A 20,383-nucleotide genomic window follows, 5' to 3' on the forward strand; every position below is an offset into this window, starting at 1 on the left:
ATATAGGTTTCTACCCTGCTCTTCTCTACCCCCAAGGGGGGACTCAGCGCAGCTAACACTAGCAACAAATCGATGCCACAATATCACAGTGAACAACAATATAAAACCATAAATATACAATAAATTAAAAACATAACATTAGTTATACAATCATATAGCCGGTTCAATTGCTATAACAATCATCTGGTCCAGTTCAATGTCCAAAGTGCCGTTATGCCTGCTAGCCAGAGGCCTGGGTCCACAACCATGATTTCAGTTTTTCCTGAAGGAAAGGAGAGAGGACACCGATCTAATCTCGCTGGGGAGAGAGTTCCACAAGTGGGGAGTCACCACCGAGAAGGCCCTGTCCCTCGTCCCCACCAGCCGTGTTTGCGAGGCTGGTGGGACCGAAAGCAGGGCCTCCCCGGTGGATCTTAAACTACGAGGTGGAATGTACAGGGAGATACGTTCAGACAAGTAAGTTAGGAAGCCTCAAGCGAACCCTCCAGTGTGAAGCCTGCTGCATGTAAAGCGATTACGCATTTGTTTATTTGTGTTATGGCTCACAGCAAGACGTTTCCCAAACTTGTTTTTGCCTTCTCATAAATCCAGATGATGATTATAAACAAGGAGAGGGCAGGCCTAGTTTGGCTGTCATCAATGATTTCAGTTTTTCCTGAAGGAAGGGAGAGAGGACGCTGACCTAATCTCGCTGGGGAGAGAGTTCCACAAGCGGGGAGTCACCACTGAGAAGGCCCTGTCCCTCGTCCCCACCAGTCGCGTTTGCGAGGCTAGTGGGACCGAGAGTAGGGCCTCCCCGGTGGATCTTAAACTACGAGGTGGAATATACAGGGAGATACGTTCGGACAAGTAAGCTAGGAAGCCTCAAGTGAAGCCTCCAGCGTGAAGACTGCTGCATGTAAAGCGACTACATATTTGTTTATTTGTGTTATGGCTCACAGCAAGACGTTTCCCAAACTTGTTTTTGCCTTCTCATAAATCCAGATGATGATTGTAAACAAGGAGAGGGCAGGCCTAGTTTGGCTGGCATCAAGACAGGCGAATGAAAGATTCACTGGAATAAGATGGCACGCCATTTTCAGACCAACACTTGCCCTAACTATACTTTCTCGTCTTTTTGTTTCCTTTTACAATCGGAAGGATTTCCTTTCCGATAACTGATGAGACCGAATTTCAACCACCTTATCCGTGAATTTCTATTGTGTCCTTTCTCCCGCAGTCACTTGAACCAAATGTCAGGTCACCAACTTCGTAAACAAAGGTATTTGCTCTCTGGATTAAGCTAAGTGCTCCAGCAACCAACTTACAACATCCTCTTTATTATCCTCAGGTCTTCTGATTGTAATCTTTCCTGGATGGATACCCTTGATCGCAGGTACTAAGATAACATTAGAGCACTTTATCAGACAAGGTTCCTAAGCCAAACATCAACAGGAAAGGGTTCATCTCGTTAAAAAACAATGCAATGCCATAACAATATGGGTTGATGAGAAAATCCTTTGGAAACCCTCTTATGAGCTCATTCCACCAGTAACTGCACTATAAAGCAGGTACTGAACAGATTACAACATCTAATCAATTACATGAAAGCCTTCCAACTCACCTCTGTTCTGCAGAAGAGAAGCAGGAGGACGCGGCTGCAAGCCCCAGAGGTTTTCCACCCCATTTCTGTCCTTCAAGTCCAACAAGTGAATTAAAATCAAGGGGTCGATATCAAGCAAACTGCTGCTGGTGGAAGAGCCCAGAGCTCCTGCTCCTCGTCTTGACATGCGGCAGCTTGCAGTGGGGTAGCCGTGGGTTCCACCTGAATTTTAAAGAGAAGAGTGAGAGCAGTTAGCAATTAATATGAAATGTGATGCTCAACTTAGCATGGAAGGACCATATCCTTGAAATATTGAGCTTTAGCAGAAAATGTCAGCATATTTATAATGTATTTATTATTTATTTATTTATATGCCACCCTTCTCACCTCGAAGGAGGCTCAGAGTGGCTTACAGAGTGGCTTACAAGATATATATACATACAATTATTATGTATTTATTATTATTATTACTATTATTATTATTATTATTATTATCTTTATATGTACCCCGCTAGCATCTCCCGAAGGACTCGGTGCGGCTTACAATGGCCAAGGCCTCAAAACACAACATAACAATACACAACCTAAAGAAAATTGAAAACAGTTAACGCAATATTAAACAACAAGCAATAAACAATACACCAAGACACAATAAACCAAGACACAAAAAAATACACCAAGGCCAGAGTAATGGGTACAGAATTAAAAGTGCTGATGTGACAGGTGATATGTAAGGATTATAGGGCAAGTGCAGTGTGCAGAAATCTTAATTCTAATAAAGTGCTTCTGGGACTTGTTATTGGAGTTTTCTTATTTTGGAAAGGCACATCGGAACAGCCAGGTCTTCAAGTTCTTTCTAAAGACTGCCAACGTAGGGGCCTGTCTAAGATCTTTGGGGAGGGTGTTCCAGAGTCGAGGGGCCACCACAGAAAAGGCCCTGTCTCGCGTCCCCACCAAACTCGCCTACGACGCAGGTGGAATCACGAGCAGGGCCTCTCCGGATGAACGAAGTGAGAGCGTGGGTTCATAAACGGTGATGCGGTCACGCAGGTAGGATGGTCCCAAACCGTTCAGGGCTTTGTAGGTAAGCACCTGCACCTTAAATTGGGCTCGGAAAATAAACGGCAGCCAGTGGAGCTCCTTGAACAGGAGGGTTGACCTCTCTCTGTAAGGAGCACCAGTTAACATCCTGGCCGCTGCCCGTTGGACCAATTGAAATTTCCGAGCCATTTTCAAGGGCAGCCCCACGTAGAGCGCATTACAGTAGTTCAATCTAGAGGTGACCAAGGCATGGACCACCCCAGCCAGATCAGCCTTTGCGAGGTACGGTTGCAGTTGGCGCACAAGTCTCAATTGTGCAAAAGCCCTCCCGGACACTGCCGACGCCTGAGCCTCAAGCGTAAGCGATGAATCCAAGAGGACTCCCAAACTGCGGACCTGTGGCTTCAGGGGGAGTGTAACCCCGTCCAATGTTAGCATAATGCAATATCAGTACTAAATATTACTATATTGTATTATTATTAGTAATATTATATGTAATATAAATATATAATTATAATATATTATTATTAGTAGTAGTATTATATTGCAATATCAGCCTTGTATATTAATATATTGTACTAACATACAATATATACAATATACAAAATATTGTATATTTTATATTACATGTAATATTATTAGTAATATTACATGTAATATAAAATATATAACTATAATTTTGTATTATGTCATACGTTGTCAGCAGAATATGATACTGTAAATCATAGCCTTCTCCTGAGAAAAACTTATAATATCACAAAGGACCACCACCTCACTCGCTTTATAGGAAATCTGCTACAAAACAGGAGCTTTTTTGTTCTAGAGCCAGAGAAGCAGATGGCAAAAACAGAAGAACAGCCTGCCTCAGAGGAGCGTGCTTGCTCCATCAATGTTTAACATTTACACATTTGGTCAGCCACTGCCAGAAGGGACAGAGAGCTTAATCTATGCTGACAATCATGCCATCACCGCTCAAACAGGGAGCGCTGAAATGGTTGAACAGAAGCTCTCCAAAGCTTTGGGTGCTCTTACTGCCTATTACAGGGAAAACCAGCTGGTCCCAAACCATCTAAAATGCAGATGTGTGCTTTTCACCTTAAGAACAGACAAGCATCTCAAGCTCTGAGGATTACCTGGAAAGGAATCCCACTGGAGCATTGCAGCACAATCAAATACCTTGGAGTCACTCTGGACCATGCTCTGACTTATAAGAAGCACTGCTTCAACATTAAACAAAAAGTGGGTGCAAGAAATAATATCATATGAAAGCTGACTGGCATAACCTGGGGATCACAATCAGACACAGTGAAGACATCTGCCCTTGCGCTTTGTTATCCTGCTGCTGAATACGCATGCCCAGTGTGGAATACATCTCACCAGGTTAAACCAGTGGATGCGGCTCTTAATGAGACATGCTGCATTATCACAGGATGTCTATACCCCACATCACTAGTGGTCTCGTTTGAGAGGCGGGAGTATAAAGTTTTGTCCTGACACAGTTCACTCGCCATCATGCGTTGGAACAGTGAGGAGCGTGCTTTTGCCGTTGAAGCCTACTTTTCGAGCAAATTTGGAGTGGTCGGCCCGCTCTCAAGATTTGGCTGACCCTTGTGATTTTTTCTATGGGCTTTTTTGAAATCCCATGTTTATGTGAACCATCCAAGGACCCTACAAGATTTGAAGACCAACATCCAGGAAAAAATTGCCGACATAATGCCTGCTATGCTGGCAAGAGTCATGACAAACGCCAGAAACCAGTTTACTCAGTGTATGGAGAATGGGGGACGTCACCTACCTAATTTGATCTTCAAAACTACATAAAACAAAACTTTAGGTATGCGCCTACATTATAAAAAAAATAAAAAATTCTGATTCATACAATGGGTTTTATTAAGTTTCGAAAAAAGGGAAATTATGCTGCCTCACCCTGAGGAGTGGCGTAAGGAGCTGGGCATGTTTAGCCTGAAGAAGAGAAGGCTGAGAGGAGACATGATAGCCATGTATAAATATGTAAGAGGAAGACTAGGATGCAATGGAGCAATGGCTTCAAACTACAAGAGAGGAGATTCCATCTGAACATGAGGAAGAACTTCCTGACTGTGAGAGCCGTTCAGCAGTGGAACTCTCTGCCCAGGAGTGTGCTGGAGGCTCCTTCTTTGGAAGCTTTTAAACAGAGGCTGGATGGCCATCTGTCAGGGGTGGTTTGAATGCAATATTCCTGCTTCTTCGCAGAATGAGGTTGGACTGGATGGCCCATGAGGTTGTAATGTAATTTTTGTTTTTTGCCTTTTTAAATCTCTTCCACTGTGTTTTTCAGTGTTTTTATGAGTGATAGTCACTCGTTGTGTCCAAATTTGGTGTCAATTCGCCAAGTGGTTTTTGAGTTATGTTAATCCCACAAACGAACATTACATGAGAACACAAAAATGCTGGACCACTCTCACAACCACCATGTCAGACTACACAGAGAAGCCATTGAAATCCACAAACATGTGGACAATTTCAACAGAAAGGAAGAAACCATGAAAATGAACAAAATCTGGCTATCAGTATTAAAAAACTCTAAAATTAAAACAGCAGAGAGAAAAACAGGCAGGGACATCTAATCACCTTTCAAGAAGAGTTTGCTCCAGGCACTGTCAGCCCATTGTATGCTAATCAAGGTGGTCAGTTGAAAAGATTCAAACCTAGCCCAACTTACAAAAGCCTTTTGTCTCACCCTGGTCATTCCACAGATATATAAACCCCTTTTTCCCAGCTCCAGCAGACCTCTGAAGATGCTTGCCATAGATGCAGGCGAAACGTCAGGAGAAATGCCTCTAGAACATGGCCATATAGCCTGAAAAAACCCACAAGAACTGAGTGATTCCGGCCATGAAAGCCTTCGACAATACATTGAACATTACATTCTTCCTCATGTTCAATAGTTCCGCGTCCTAGTCTCCAGGGAAGCAGAAAACAAGCTTGCTCCCTCCTCCCTGTGGCTTCCTCTCACATATTTATACATGGCTATCATATCTCCTCTCAGACTTCTCTTCTTCAGGCTAAACATGCCCGGCTCTTTAAGCCACTCCTCATAGGGCTTGTTCTCCAGACCCTTGATCATTTTAGTCACCCTCCTCTGGACACATTCACTGAATTCATTTCTTTTCTATTTTCTGTATAAGTGGGCTATTTTGGGTTGTTGTAGGTTTTTTCGGGCTGTATGGCCATGGTCTAGAGGCATTCTCTCCTGACGTTTCGCCTGCATCTATAGCAAGCATCCTCAGAGGTGTTGTTGTTGTTCATTCGTTCAGTCGTCTCCGACTCTTCGTGACCTCATGGACCTGCCCACGCCAGAGCTCCCTGTCGGCCGTCACCACCCCCAGTTCCTTCAAGGTCAGTCCAGTCACTCCAAGGATGCCATCCATCCATTTTGCCCTTGGTCAGCCCCTCTTCCTTTTGTCTTCCACCTTCCCCAGCATAATTGTCTTCTCTAGGCTTTGCTGTCTCCTCATGATGTGGCCAAAGTACTTCAACTTTGTCTCTAGTATCCTTCCCTCCAGTGAGCAGTCGGGCTTTATTTCCTGGAGGATGGACTGGTTGGATCTTCTCGCAGTCCAAGGCACTCTCAGCACTTTCCTCCAACACCACAGCTCAAAAGCATCGATCTTCCTTCGCTCAGCCTTCCCTAAGGTCCAGCTCTCACATCCGTAGGTTACTACAGGGAATACCATGGCTTTGACTAGGCGGATCTTTGTTGGCAGTCTGATGTCTCTCCTCCCAAGAAGGAAGCGTCTTCTGATTTCCTGGCCACAGTCTGCATTTGCAGTAATCTTTGCGCCTAGAAATATAAAGTCTGTCACGGCCTCCACGTTTTCTCCCTCTATTTTCCAGTTGTCAATCATTCCTGTTGCCATAATCTTGGTTTTTTTGACGTTTAGCGGCAACCCGGCTTTTGCGCTTTCTTCTTCCGCCTTGATTAGAAGGCTCCTCGGCTCCTCCTCGCTTTCGGCCATCAGAGTGGTGTCATCTGCATATCTGAGCTTGTTAATGTTTCTTCCAGCAATTTTCACCCCAGCTTTGCATTCATCCAGCCCCGCACATCGCATGATGTGTTCTGCATACAAGTTAAAAAGGTTGGGTGAGAGGATGCAGCCTTGCCGTACGCCTTTCCCAATCTTGAACCAGTCTGTTGTTCCGTGGTCAGTTCTGACTGTTGCTGCTTGGTCCTTGTACAGATTCCTCAGGAGAGAGGGAAGGGGGCTTGGGATGCCCATCCCACCAAGAACTTGCCACAATTTATTATGATCCACACAGTCAAAGGCTTTAGAATGGTCAATGAAGCAGAAATAGATGTTTTTCTGAAACTCCCTGCCTTTCTCCATTATCCAGCAGATATTGGCAATCTGGTCTCTCGTTCCTCTGCCTTTTCTGAACCCAGCTTGAACATCTGGCAACTCTCGCTCCATGTATTGCTGGAGTCTTCCTTGCAGGATCTTGAGCATTACCTTACTGGCATGAGAAATAAGGGCCACTGTACGGAAGTTGGAGCAGTCTTTCGCATTTCCCTTTTTTGGTATGGGGATATAAGTTGATTTTTTCCAGTCTGATGGCCATTCTTGTGTTTTCCATATTTGCTGGCATATGGCATGCATCACCTTGACAGCATCATCTTTTAAGATTTTTAACAGTTCAGCTGGGATCCCGTCATCTCCTGCTGCCTTGTTGTTAGCAATGCTTCTTAAGGCCCATTCAACCTCACTCCTCAGGATGTCTGGTTCTAATTCATTCACCACACTGTCAGAACTATCCTCGATATCATTATCCTTCCTATACAGATCTTCTGTATAGTCTCGCCACCTTCTCTTGATCTCTTCAGCTTCTGTTAGGTCCCTGCCATCTTTGTTTCTTATACCAATTTTTGCCTGAAATTTACCTCCAATGTTTCTAATTTTCTGGAAGAGGTCTCTTGTCCTTCCTATTCTGTTGTCTTCTTCCACTTCCATGCATTGCTTATTTAAAAATAGTTCCTTATCTCTTCTGGCTAACCTCTGGAATTGCGCATTTAACTGGGCATATCTCCCCTTATCCCTGTTTCCTTTTGCTTTCCTCCTTTCTTGGGCTACTTCCAGTCTCAGCAGACAACCATTTTGCCTTCTTGGTTTTCTTTTTCTTTGGGACGTACTTTGTTGCCGCCTCCTGAACAATGTCTCGGACTTCTGTCCATAGTTCTTCTGGGACTCTGTTTACTAAATCTAGTCCTTCAAATCTGTTCTTCACTTCCACTATATATTCGCTAGGAATGTTAGTGAGATCATATCTAACTGGTCTGAGTATTTTCCCTGATCTCTTTAGTTTTATTCTAAATTGGGCAATAAGAAGTTCGTGATCTGAGCTACAGTCAGCCCCAGGTCTGCTAAGAAAAGAACTCTTAAAAAAGAGCTCGCAAAAGCTTCAAGAGCAAGATGCCCTTCAGGCCGGAACTCCTTTTCCTGACAAAGCTGTTTAGCGATCAGTTGTGCTGCTGATCAACAGGGAAAATGTATCTCATTATCTCCTGTGGGTTAATTTAATATTGAACCTATTAAGGAAGCTCACTAAGAGACTCCACCAAAGCAAGTGACTAAGAACGTGACAGAATAGGATCTTCTTCTAAACTTGAGTGGGTTATAAACATACACTCTACAGACAGGAAAACATCTGAAGAAGCAAAAGCGAGGGAACACAATCAATCACTTGTTTCTGCAGACATGATACAGACATCTATCTTTGCTGTTGAGCAAGGGATGGTATTAATCAGCTAAATATGAATTAATTTCCTGGCTCAGAAGGAATCCCATCAGAGGTATAATTTGTCTGTCGTGTGCCAGTGATTGCTATCTGAGCCACAATAGGATTTAGACAGTTAGAACGAGAACTGCAAAACAACGCCGTCAACGCTTTTCCCCCACACGGTAATTGACAGGTCTCTGCCGCAACGTTTTCAACAGAGTTTTCCTGTGCGGGCATACGAAGTGCTCATTTAAAAACAAGGCTTCTGTAATTTAAAAGAGGGGAAAGACTCTGAGTCAGAGAATAGGAATCTGTCTCTGAATTACAGACAATTTTATAATACGAGGAAACATCCATTTAAACCCGTCTCCGTTTGATGCTTAAGAGGTTCACATATTCCATTCCAGTCCCCATGAGAGTACAGAGATTTATGCACCGAGAACATGATTATACCATCAAAGAGAAGGTGTCAAAATGTCTGAGGAAAGGAAGACGCCCGTAAAAGGTGCAAAGGAGGAATTCTAATCCCTGGCTCAAGTTAAGAAATGTTTAAACATAAGAGAGAGAGAGAGAGAGAGAGAGAGAGTTGGGGAAAGGCTAGTATTCCCTCGGTGTGGTTTCTGTCTCCGGAAAATCCAGCCGCAGATCCCCTGTGGCTCTCAGCCAATGGGAAGAGTGCCCTACATTACGATAATCTCTACACACAGTACATGATGCAGCAGTTCCCAAAATAGACAATCCTACAGAATGCATAGCTCTGTGTTGCCTCTGACGTGGCCGTGAGAGCCCAGAGAAAAGCCTAATCTATATAAATAAAAATGTAATGTTCGTTTGTGGGATTAACAGAACTCAAAAACCACTGGGCGAATTGATATGAAATTTGGACACTACACACCTAACAACCCAATGTATGTCCTTCACTCATAAAAACACTGAAAAACACAGCAGAAGGGACTTTAAAAGCCCCAAAAATGATGAAAAGCTAAATGACAATACAGAAAAAAGGGAAGAAAGAAGGAGGGAAGGGGGGAAAAGAAAGCAAGAAAGAAAAGAAAAGAAAAGAAAAGGAGGGAAAGAAAGAAGGAAAGGGAGAAGGAAGCACGGAAGCAAAGAGAGAAGGAAGGAAGGAAAGAGGTAGAGAAGGAAGAAAGGAGAGAAAGAGGGAGGGAAAGAAAAAGGGGGAAGGAAGGAAAGTTAAGAGAAGGAAGGAGAGAAGGAAAGAAAAAAGGGAAAGAAGGCAAGAGGGAGAGAAGGAAGGGGAATATGTAGAGAAAGAGGGAGGGAAGGAAAGAAGGAAAGAGAAGGAAGAAAAGAGAGACAGCAGAAGAGAAAGAAAAAGGGGGAAGGAAGGAAAGACAGAGAAGGAAGAAGAGAAGGAAAGACAGGAAGGAAGGAAGGAGGGAAAGAAGGAGAGAAAGAGGGAAGGTTGGCCACAGCAACGCGAGGCGGGTACAGCTAGTCTATATAAATAAAAATGTCATATTCGTTTGTGGGATTAACAGAACTCAAAAAGCACTGAGCAAACTGACACCAAATTTGGACACAAGACACCTAACAAACCAATGTATGTCCTTCACTCAAAAAATAATTTTGTCATTTGGGAGTTGTAGTTGCTGGGATTTATAGTTCACCTACAATCAAAGAGCTTTCTGAACCCCACCAACGATGGAACTGAACCAAACTTGGCACACAGTTCTCCCATGACCAACAGAAAATATTGGTAAGGTTTGGTGGGCAGTGTCCTTTGGTTTTGGAGTTGTAGTTCACCTACATCCAGGGAGCACTGTGGATTCAAGCAATGATGGCTCTGGACCAAACTCTACACGAATACTCAATATGCCCAGATGTGAGCACTGGTGGAGTTTGGGGAAAATAGAATCTTGAAATTTGGGGGTTGTAGTTGCTGGGATTTATAGTTCACCTACAATCACAGAGCATTCTGAACCCCACCAGCGATAGAATTAGGCCAAACCTCCCACACAGAACCCCCATGTGGGCCACAGTAGCGCGTGGCAGGAGACGGCTAGTCTATATAAATAGCCATCCCCTGCCACGTGCTGCTGTGGCCCTGTCTGTGTATATGTGTTTTGTGTGTGTAACTCAAAAACCACTGGACGAATTGACACCAAATTTGGGCACAAAACACCTATCAGGCCAACAAATCACCATCACTCATACAAACACTGAAAAATGCAGTGGATGAGACTTAAAAAGCCAAAAAACAAAAATTACATTACAACACATGCGCAAAACCACACACACACACACACACACACACACACCACATATCTATATAAATACAGATGTAATGTTCGTTTGTGGGATTAACATAACTCAAAAACATAACTCAAAAACCACTGGACAAATTGCTCCCAAATTTGGCCACAAGATACCTACTAACCCAAGAAGTGACCATCACTGGAAAAAAATTGAGTTTGTCATTTGGGAGTTGTAGTTGCTGGGATTTATAGTTAACCTACAATAATGGAATTGAACCAAACATGGCACACAGGACACCCATGACCAAAAGAAAACACCATTGACGTTGAGTTTGGGAGTTGTAGTACATCTACATCCAGAGAGCACTGTGCACTCCAACAATGATGGATCTGGACCAAACTTGGCATGAATATTCCATATGTCCACATATGAACACAGATTGAGTTTGGGGGAAATAGACCTTGACATTTGGGAGTTGTAGTTGCTGGGATTTATAATTCACCTACAATCAAAGAGCATTCTGAACTCCACCAATGATAGAATTGGGGCAAACTTCCCACACAGAACGCCCATGACCAACAGAAAATACTTAAGGCCATCCAGTCCAACTCCCTTCTCCAGGGCAAGAAAACGTAATCAAATACTGTTTACCCACAAGCATAAAGAAATCACATATATTAGAAACCAACACTTTCTCATTACTTCCAGATCACCAGACTGGGACACTACAATGCGTGGCAGGTGACAGTTAGTACACAAATATATATACACACATATGTACACACACAAAACACATATACACAGACAGGGCCACAGTAACGCGTGGCAGGGGACAGCTGGTCTATATAAATAAAAATGTAATGTTTGTGGGATTAACATAACTTAAAACCCCCTGGACGAATCAACGCCAAATTTGGACACAATACACATATCAGGCCAACGAGTGACAATTAATCATAAAAACACTGAAAAATGCAGCAAAAGGGACTTAAAAAGACAAAAAAAATCAAAAAGACACTATAACGCATGTGCAAAAACGACTCCCCCAGCAAACAAAACACACAATAACATATCCACACTCTCTTCCGGACTACAGCTCCTAGCATACCCTAAACCAGGCCCTTTAGGAGAGGAAGGTGATCGAAATGCACTGCTTCCAAGATGCAAGTTTTCTTCTCCTTGGATTTCTTTGAGAGCATCTCAATCCCTGCATATTTCCAATTTCCTATTCCCAGACTGCAACTCCCAGCAATCGTCCAAATAGATAAGATAGATAGATTAGAAAGAGATAGATAGGTAGGTAGATAGATTGATCAGGAGGACTGCTGGGAGTTGCAGTCAAAGAATACGTAGAGAAGGAAGAAAGGGGAGAAATAAAAAGGGAAAGAAAAGGGGGGAAGGAAGAGGAAGAGAAGAAAGGCAGGCAGGCAGGCAGGAAGGAAGGAAGGAAGGCAAGAAAGGAGGAAAGAGGGAGGGGAGGTTGGCCACAGCAATGTGTAACGGGTACAGCTAGTCCCTAAAAAAAACCAGGTTCCTTTTATACCTGAAGCACCTCCTGCAGCAGAAGCAACTTCTTCGGCAAGATCCCCCTCCTCCAGCTCCATGTTGTGGCTGTATTCCACATCATTCTCTCCCGACCTTTGGAGTAAATAAAAACAACGCCATAAAGATCCTGTTAACCTGCTGTATCAATCAAACACTTGTTCTTCCTTGTGTTGTTGAAGGCTTTCATAGCCGGAATCACTGGGTTGCTGTGGGCTTTCCAAGCTGTGGCCAACCTTCCCTCCCTCCCTATATGGTTCCGGATCTGTGTACCTGTCCGAACGTATCTCCTACATTCAACCTCAAAGGTTAGACCACACCTGGAATATTGTGTCCAATTCTGGGCAACACAATTGAAGAGAGATATTGACAAGCTGTAATGTGTCCAGAGGAGGGTGACTAAAATGATCAAGGGTTTTGAGAACAAGCCCTATGAGGAGCTGCTTAAAGAGCTGGGCATGTTTAGCCTGAGGAAGAGAATGCTGAGAGGAAACATGATAGCCATGTATAAATAAGTGATAGGAAGTCATAGGGAGGAGAGAGCGAACTTGTTTTCTGCTGCCCTGGAGACTAGGACGCAATGGAACAATGGCTTCAAACTACAAGAATCATAGAATCATAGAATTAGAGTTGGAAGAGACCTCATGGGCCATCCAGTCCAACCCCATTCTGCCAAGAAGCAGGAATACTGCATTCAAATCACCCCTGACAGCTGGCCATCCAGCCTCTGTTTCAAAGCTTCCAAAGAAGGAGCCTCCACCACACTCTGGGGCACCGCTAGTAGGCAGTGGCATATACTTTGGGCAGTTGGAACTGGATTTTTCAATGTTTAAATAGTGGAATACTTCTTATTCACACAGAGGGAAACATAAAGAAAAGAGATTCCATCTGAACACGAGGAAGAACTTCCTAACTGTGAGAGCTGTTCAGCAGTGGAACTCTCTGCCCTGGACTGTGCTGGAGGCTCCTTCTTTGGAAGCTCTGAAACAGAGGCTGGATGGCCATCTGTTGGAGGTGCTTTGAATGCAATTTTCCTGCTTCTTGTCAGGGGTTGTTGGACTGGATGACCCATGAGGTCTCTTCCAACTCTTTGATTCTATAAGAATTCATGGACTGTAATTAAAAGTTGCTGATGAGAACCATGACAACGATTAATTGTTGAACTTTTAGGGAGAAAACAACATGTTTACATTATCAGAGACAATGGCTCTTTAAGTTAAGGAAATGTTTACAAGGTTCCTTACGTTAAGAAGGAAGTGAATAAATAATAATAATAATAATAATAATAATAATAGGAGCTCCCGGTGGCGCAGTGGGGTAAACCCCTGTGCCGGCAGGACTGAAGACCGACAGATCGCAGGTTCGAATTCGGGGAGAGGCGGATGAGCTCCCTCTATCAACTCCAGCTCCTCATGCGGGGACATGAGAGAAGCCTCCCACAGGAATGATAAAACATCAAAAATCATCCGGCATCCCTGGGCAACGTCCTTGCAGACGGCCAATTCTCTCACAACAGGATGCTCCTGACACGACACATAATAATAATAATAATAATAATAATAATAACAACAACAACAATAATAAACTTCTCGGTGGTGGCCCCTCGGCTATGGAATGCCCTACCCGTAGACATCAGACAGGCCCCTTCGTTGCTGGCATTCAGGAAGAAGGTCAAGACGTGGCTCTATGAACAAGCGTTCGGTTAAACGGTGCAACTAAACTCAGGAAGACGGCATAATCGAACACTGGAATGGTATAAGGATTCTGATTTTATTGAGGCGTTGATAGGATAATTGATTGTTGTTTGTCTGTTGTTTATGATGTGTTTTAACCACTTGTTATTGTTATGATAATTTGCACTGTGTAAACCGCATTGAGTCGCCGACTTAGGCTGAAAAATGCGGTATAGAAGTAAAGCAAATAAATAAATAAATAATCTATACCCCGCCACTATCTCCCCGAAGGGACTCTTCCAACTCTTTGATTCCATCCTCAGAGGTTGTGAGGCCTTACTGAAATCCTTCCACAATGCCTACCATAGATGTGGGAAAACTCACAGCAAACCCAGTGATTCTGCCCTGAAAGCCTTCGACAACACATATGAAAAGGCATCTTTTGAAAAGCCATTAATGTATTTTGTGTTCTATTACAACACATGTCCTATTCTAAACACAACAGTGAGAACAAAATGTGTCTCCTTGAAAAACCAAAATAAGCAGCAATTCCCACCGCTAGTAGGCAGTGGCATATACTTTGGGCAGCTTGAACTGGATTTTAGCATTATGTTTTCAATGTTTAAATAGTGGAATACATCTAATTCACACAGAAAGAGACATAAATCAAATAGACACTGAAATAGAGGTTGTTTCAACCACTCACATGGTCTCCTCGTCTATATCATTTTCTTCTGTGTTGCTGGTTGCAGTTGAACTTGCCGAAGAACTGCTTCCGTCAAGATGGTTGGCCTCATCCTCTCCAATAAGGTCAACATCAAGATCCCCGTCTGAAAGCTCATGCTAGAGCAAAAGCATCCAAAAGGATGTCAAATACAATGTTCAGCTGTCCACAAAATGTTCTATCTCTTCTCTTAATTTTCAACCAGACATAAAAAAACCCTCCTAATTATTATTATTATTATTATTATTAACTTTATTTGTACCCCGCTAGCATCTCCCGAAGGACTCGATGCGGCTTACAAAGGCCAAGGCCTCAAAACACAACATAACAATACAACCCTAAGCAAAGGTAAAGTTTTTCCCTTGACATTAAGTCTAGTTGTGTCCCACTCTAGGGGTTGGTGCTCATCTCCATTCCTAAGCCAAAGAGCCGGTGTTGTCCGTAGACACCTCCAAGGTCATGCGGCCAGCATGACTGCATGGAGCCCCATTACATTCCCGCAGAAGCCATACCTATTGATCGACTCACATTTGCACGTTTTCAAACTACTAGGTTGGCAGGTGCTGAGCTAACAGCGGGAGCTCACCCCCTCCCCGGATTCAAACTGTCAACTTTTAAGTCAGCAAGTTCAGCAGCTCAGCGGTTTAACCCACTGTGCCACCGGGGTCTCCAAAACAACCCTATAAGCCAACAGTACAAAACATTGTAATTTTCCTCCCAAGCTCATAAATCTTATTATAGAAAGGCAAAGAAAAAAGCTGTTAAAACTGGCATAGTCCAGGCAATTGGGAGAAAAAAAGAGAGCACTGCTAACTCTTCTTTGCAACCTCCAAAATAATCCTTGGAATACAACCATAGCAGCTACCGAGCAACGTTGATTTTGGAGAAAAATTCAGTCCCCCAACAATATCTGCTTTAAATTAGTGAAGTTTCTAAGCATTATAGATTGAAAGTGTGCTTTGAATCTTCAGCAGCCAGAGAGATAGCAGAAAATCTTGGTGGGGGACGAGGAAAGAACAGTAATTTAAATGCCCAACACAGTTCCTTTTCCCACCTTCCTAGGATAGCCAATCTGCAATGCTTTGTTGCAAAAATGACTCAATTTGGATGGTTGGAAGTTGTCAGAAATATTTAAAATTAACTAGGTGTGTTTAATTTAAAAATGTGAGTCAAGCACTGAAAGGGTTAAATGGATGCAATGACAACAAAAGCAGTTGTTCAATTTAAGCAGGTCTGCCTGTTGCTTAGTAATGCCGCAGTCCGAGAGAAACCTGTGTGAGAGAATGCCTCAGTGGGAAAAAGGTCTCAGACGGAGACCTTTCTCCCACTGAGGCGTTCTCTCACACAGGTTTCTCTCGGACTGCGGCATTACTAAGCAATAGGAAGGCTTAACAGTGTGAGGTAGGCCTTAAGTCTGTGAGAGAAGCCTCTGTGTGAGGTAAACCTCAGTATGAAAAGGCCTTGTGTGTGAAGATACAATGTGAAGGTTGAACTTTACAGGGTTCCCTCACTCCTTCGCGGACTCACTGTTTCACGGTTTTCCCTGCACAGCCCTCCTCCTCCTCGCCTTCCCTCTAGCCACCCTTGCCTACCTTCCTCCTCCGCTTTTCCTCCTCTTCTCCCTCTCACTGGGGTTGGCAGTTCCAGAGCGATAGGGAGAAGCGGAGGGAAAGCGAAGGAGGAAAGAAGGCAATTCCTTCCTCCTCTGCTTTTCCTCCTCTCCTCCCTCTCGCTGCGGTTGGCAGTTCCCGAGCGAGAGGGAGAAGCGAATGGAAAGTGAAGGAGGAAACAAGGCAATTCCTTCCTCCTCCGCTTTTCCTCCTCTTCTACCTCTCGCTGGGATCAGCAGCTCCCAAGCGAGAGCGAGAAGCGGAGGTAAAGCGAAGGAGGAAAGAAGGCAATTCCTTCCTCCTCCGCTTTTCCTCCTCTTCTCCCTCTCGCTGGGGTCGGCAGTTCCCGAGTGAGAGGGAGAAGCGGAGGGAAAGTGAAGAAAGAAAGAAGTCAAGGAGGGAGGGAGAGAAGGCAAGGAGGAGGGCCGCGCAGGCGAAAGTGTCCCTCTTTCCAGGGAAGGGTGGCATGGGCGCCCAAGACAGGGAGGGAGGGGAAAGAGGAGAGGAAAGAGAAGGTGAAGTGAGAGATGAGGGGGGGAAGCAGCGTCCATATTTCACAGTATTTCACTTATCGTGGGTGGTCCTCGAATGGAAGATCCGCGATAAGTGAGGGAATACTATTTGTGTTATGGAAAACTTGTTCTTGTAAATAGTGCAACCATATTATTTTGCTATAATGAAAAGCCTCCTATGGAAGAGATAACAATGTTCTTTTTATCGCTTTGGGCTACTGGCAGGGGCGGCTCGTCCATTACGCAAAGTAAGCAGTCGCAGAACACTTTTTTTTTGCCAGGGGCGCAGAGGCGCCTCTGTAAATGCCCCTCGACCGCCACTTGAGGAGCGCCCCCTCAGCTCACAACAGCCCTAGCAGTCCGGGGGGAGCCTCGGCTTTCTTGCCTCGCTGCCGGGCGATCCTCTTCCCAAAGGAGCCGGGCCCTTGAGCTGCTCCAACCGGCCACCGGGTGCGCGAGCAGAGCTGGCGCTCAATCGTTCTCCGCGTTCAATCCCTTCCCCATAACCAGCTCCCTTTCCTGATCCCCTGGCACTCCACCCGCCTCCTCTCTTCTCCCCAATCCACGGGTGGGCCAAGGGGCGGAGCCGCCACGCCTGGCCCGCTTTGGGTCCGGAGGCGTGTCTGAAGACCCCAGCGTGCGCACCAAAAGTCGCCTCTTCTCCTGACTTTCTCTTCAGCCATTGGGACCAAGAGAGAGAGAGAGAGAGCGAGCCCCTCCGACTGAAGGTTTCTCCCACCTCCACTCCCTCCTTTGTTTTTGCGCCTACCTTCAGGAAAGGTGGGCATCTCCACCTCTCTCTCTCTCTCTCGGTCTCAATGGCTGAGGAGAAAGTCAGGAGAAGAGGTGACTTTTGGTGCACACGCCGGGGTCTTCAGACACGCCTCCGGACCCAAAGCGGGCCAGGCAAGGGATCCAGTGCGGCAAGTGTAGTTACTGGGATGTATAATTCACCTACAATCAAAGAGCATTCTGAACTCCACCAATGATGGAATTGAACCAAATATGGCACACAGAACTCCCACGACGAACAGAAAATATATATCAATGATTGGTTTGGGGGGGGGGGCAAAAAACTGTTTGCTTACCGTTGAAAATTACCTAGGGCCACCTCTAGCTACTGGTGCTGGGTCACACTACTGCTGCTAAGTTACTCTGTTGTGCATTTATGAGGAGAGTATTTTCTTAATAAGCCCACTTGTCCAACAGACGTCACTTTGTATTGTTAATTATGTAATTTTAAAAGAATTGGACAAAAGCATCAGGTAATTAAATATCCTGGGTATTATTATATCATAATACCTTCAGAACCGCACTCACTCTTCACTAGTAGAGGCAGACACCCGACATTACAGCAAACCCACTGGGAATACTCAAGGAGGTGGGAACCCTTACATTATAATCTTCATATTGTACTTTCTCCTCTTCCTCCTCTTTTGCATTTCTGGGTGATGGCATACTGGCCATAACCTCAAGAAGTACATCTGAGTTTGGTCCCGACTTTTTTGGTCTCGTTTCCAGGCCATCATCACTCTGTGGGCTGAGGTGAGTATCTGGCGGAGGCATGCCATGGGACTTCTGGGTACGGGAAAGCTGAATGGCAGAACAAAGAGACATGTGAGTCAAAGAGAGAACACCATTCTGAAGGAACTCCACTTAATCCTCCGAAATGTGTCGTTTCCACAGTCAGCAGTGACCAACAAACTGCCAACATGGTGAAGGATATCCCAATTCATTTAAACGAGTGTTTCTCAACCTTCCTAATACCATGACCCCTTAATACAGTTCCGCATGTTGTGGTGACCCCCCAACCATAACATTATTTTTGTCCCTACTACAGAACTTTAATTTTGCTATTGTTATGAATTCTCATATAACTATCTGATATGCAAGATGTATTTTCATTCACTGGACCAAATTTGGCACAAATATCTGATACGTGCAAATCTGAATACTGGTGGGGTTGGAGGAGGGATTGGTTTTGTCATTTGGGAGTTGTAGTTGCTGGGATTTATAGTTCACCTACAATCAAAGAGAATTCTAAACTTCACCACCAATGGAATTGAATCAAACTTGGCATACAGAACTCCCATGACCAACAGGAAATACTGGAAAGGTTTGGTGGGCATTGACCTTGAGTTCTGGAGTTGTAGTTCACCTACGTCCAGAGAGCACTGTGGACTCAAACAATGATTGATCTGGACCAGACTTGGCATGGATACTCAATATAATAATAATAATAATAATAATAATAATAATACTTTTTTGTACCCCGCTACCATCTCCTCAAGGGTCTCGGTGCGGCTTACATGAGGCCGAGGCCGAATACAACAATACAAGCAAAACAATAACAGTACAAGCAATTAAAATAAAATATAGACAATAAAATATACAACATTATCAATACGACAACACGCAATTAAAAACAGTGGGAAGGCCATATGTAAAGTTAAATGTGAACACTGGTTGAGTTTGGGGGAAATAGAACTTGACATTTGGAAGTTGCAGTTGCTGGGATTTATAGTTCACCTACAATCAAAGAGCATTTTGAACCCCACCAATGATGGAATTGAACCAAACTTGGCACACAGAACTCCTATGACCAACAGAAAATACTGGAAAGTCTTGGTGGGCATTGACCTTGAGTTTGAGAGCTGTAGTTCACCTATATCCACTGTGGACTCAAATAATAATGGATCTGGGCCAAACTTGGCACAGATACTCAATATGCCCAAATGTGAACACTGGTGAAGTTTGGGGAAAATAGACCTTGGCATTTGGGAGTTGTAGTTGCTGGGATTTATAATTCACCTTTTAGGAGTTTTAGTTTAGGAGCCCCCAGTGGCGCAGTGGGTTAAACCCCTGTGCCAGCAGGACTGAAGACCGAAAGGTCGCAGGTTCGAATTCGGGGAGAGGCGGATGAGCTCCCTCTACCAGCTCCAGCTCCTCATGCGGGGACATGAGAGAAGCCTCCCACAAGGATGATAAAAACATCAAATCATCCGGGCGTCCCCTGGGCAACATCCTTGCAGATGGCCAATTCTCTCATACCAGAAGCGACTTGCAGGTTCTCAAGTCGCTCCTGACACGATATATATAAATAATAATAATAATCCACCTACAATCAAAGAATATTTTGAACCCCACCAACGATAGAATTGGGCCAAACTTCCCACACAGAACTTCCATAACTTGAAGGGACTCGGTGGTGATGCCTCCCTCCGGCCTTGCACGCACATGCGCACTACGTTGCCATGCGCCAAGCACGCCTGCTCTCCCCTCCCCACTTGGAGTCTCAGAAACAGCCTTCTCCTTGTCTGAGAGGCCAGCCAATCCCAGCGGAAGAAGGCTTTTGACGGGAGGATTAACCGTCTGTTTCCAAAAAGAAAGAGAAGGACAGGCAGAGAGATCTTCAGCCTTCTCTGCAAAAGGGGTTCCTAAGACCATCAGAAATATATGTTTTCTAATGGTCTTTGGCGACCTTCTGAAACCCCTTCATAACCCTCCAGGTTGAAAAATGCAGATTAAACACATAAACCATCAGCCACATCTGTGCCCAATGACCCCCTTGTTTAGCACCCCTGCATCACAGGGCTGCTTACCTCTTTAAGGTTATTTATTTGTTGGATGTAGCTGGTCTGAGCAGCTTCCAGTTGAGAAATGTACCAGTTCTGATCCCGACATTTCTGGAAGAAAGTGGGAGACCGCACCTGGAACCTTAAGAG

The 20,383-nt window shown here is 44.4% G+C and overlaps 1 protein-coding gene across 1 annotated transcript in view; it reads right to left on the minus strand.

The window, feature by feature from the left end:
- Positions 1–20,383, minus strand: part of TRIM37 (tripartite motif containing 37) — an 85,621-nt gene that overhangs the window by 24,895 nt on the left and 40,343 nt on the right. The window contains exons 14-18 of the mRNA XM_060757043.2: positions 20,261–20,375; positions 18,054–18,251; positions 14,519–14,655; positions 12,141–12,235; positions 1,604–1,804 (exon numbers count right to left, since the gene is read on the minus strand). Coding sequence (XP_060613026.2) covers positions 1,604–1,804; positions 12,141–12,235; positions 14,519–14,655; positions 18,054–18,251; positions 20,261–20,375 — 746 coding nt within the window. The remainder of the gene's footprint in view (positions 1–1,603; positions 1,805–12,140; positions 12,236–14,518; positions 14,656–18,053; positions 18,252–20,260; positions 20,376–20,383) is intronic.

The sequence above is a fragment of the Anolis sagrei genome, chromosome 11 (assembly GCF_037176765.1).
Source record: "Anolis sagrei isolate rAnoSag1 chromosome 11, rAnoSag1.mat, whole genome shotgun sequence".
NCBI classification, from domain to species: Eukaryota; Metazoa; Chordata; class Lepidosauria; order Squamata; family Dactyloidae; genus Anolis; species Anolis sagrei.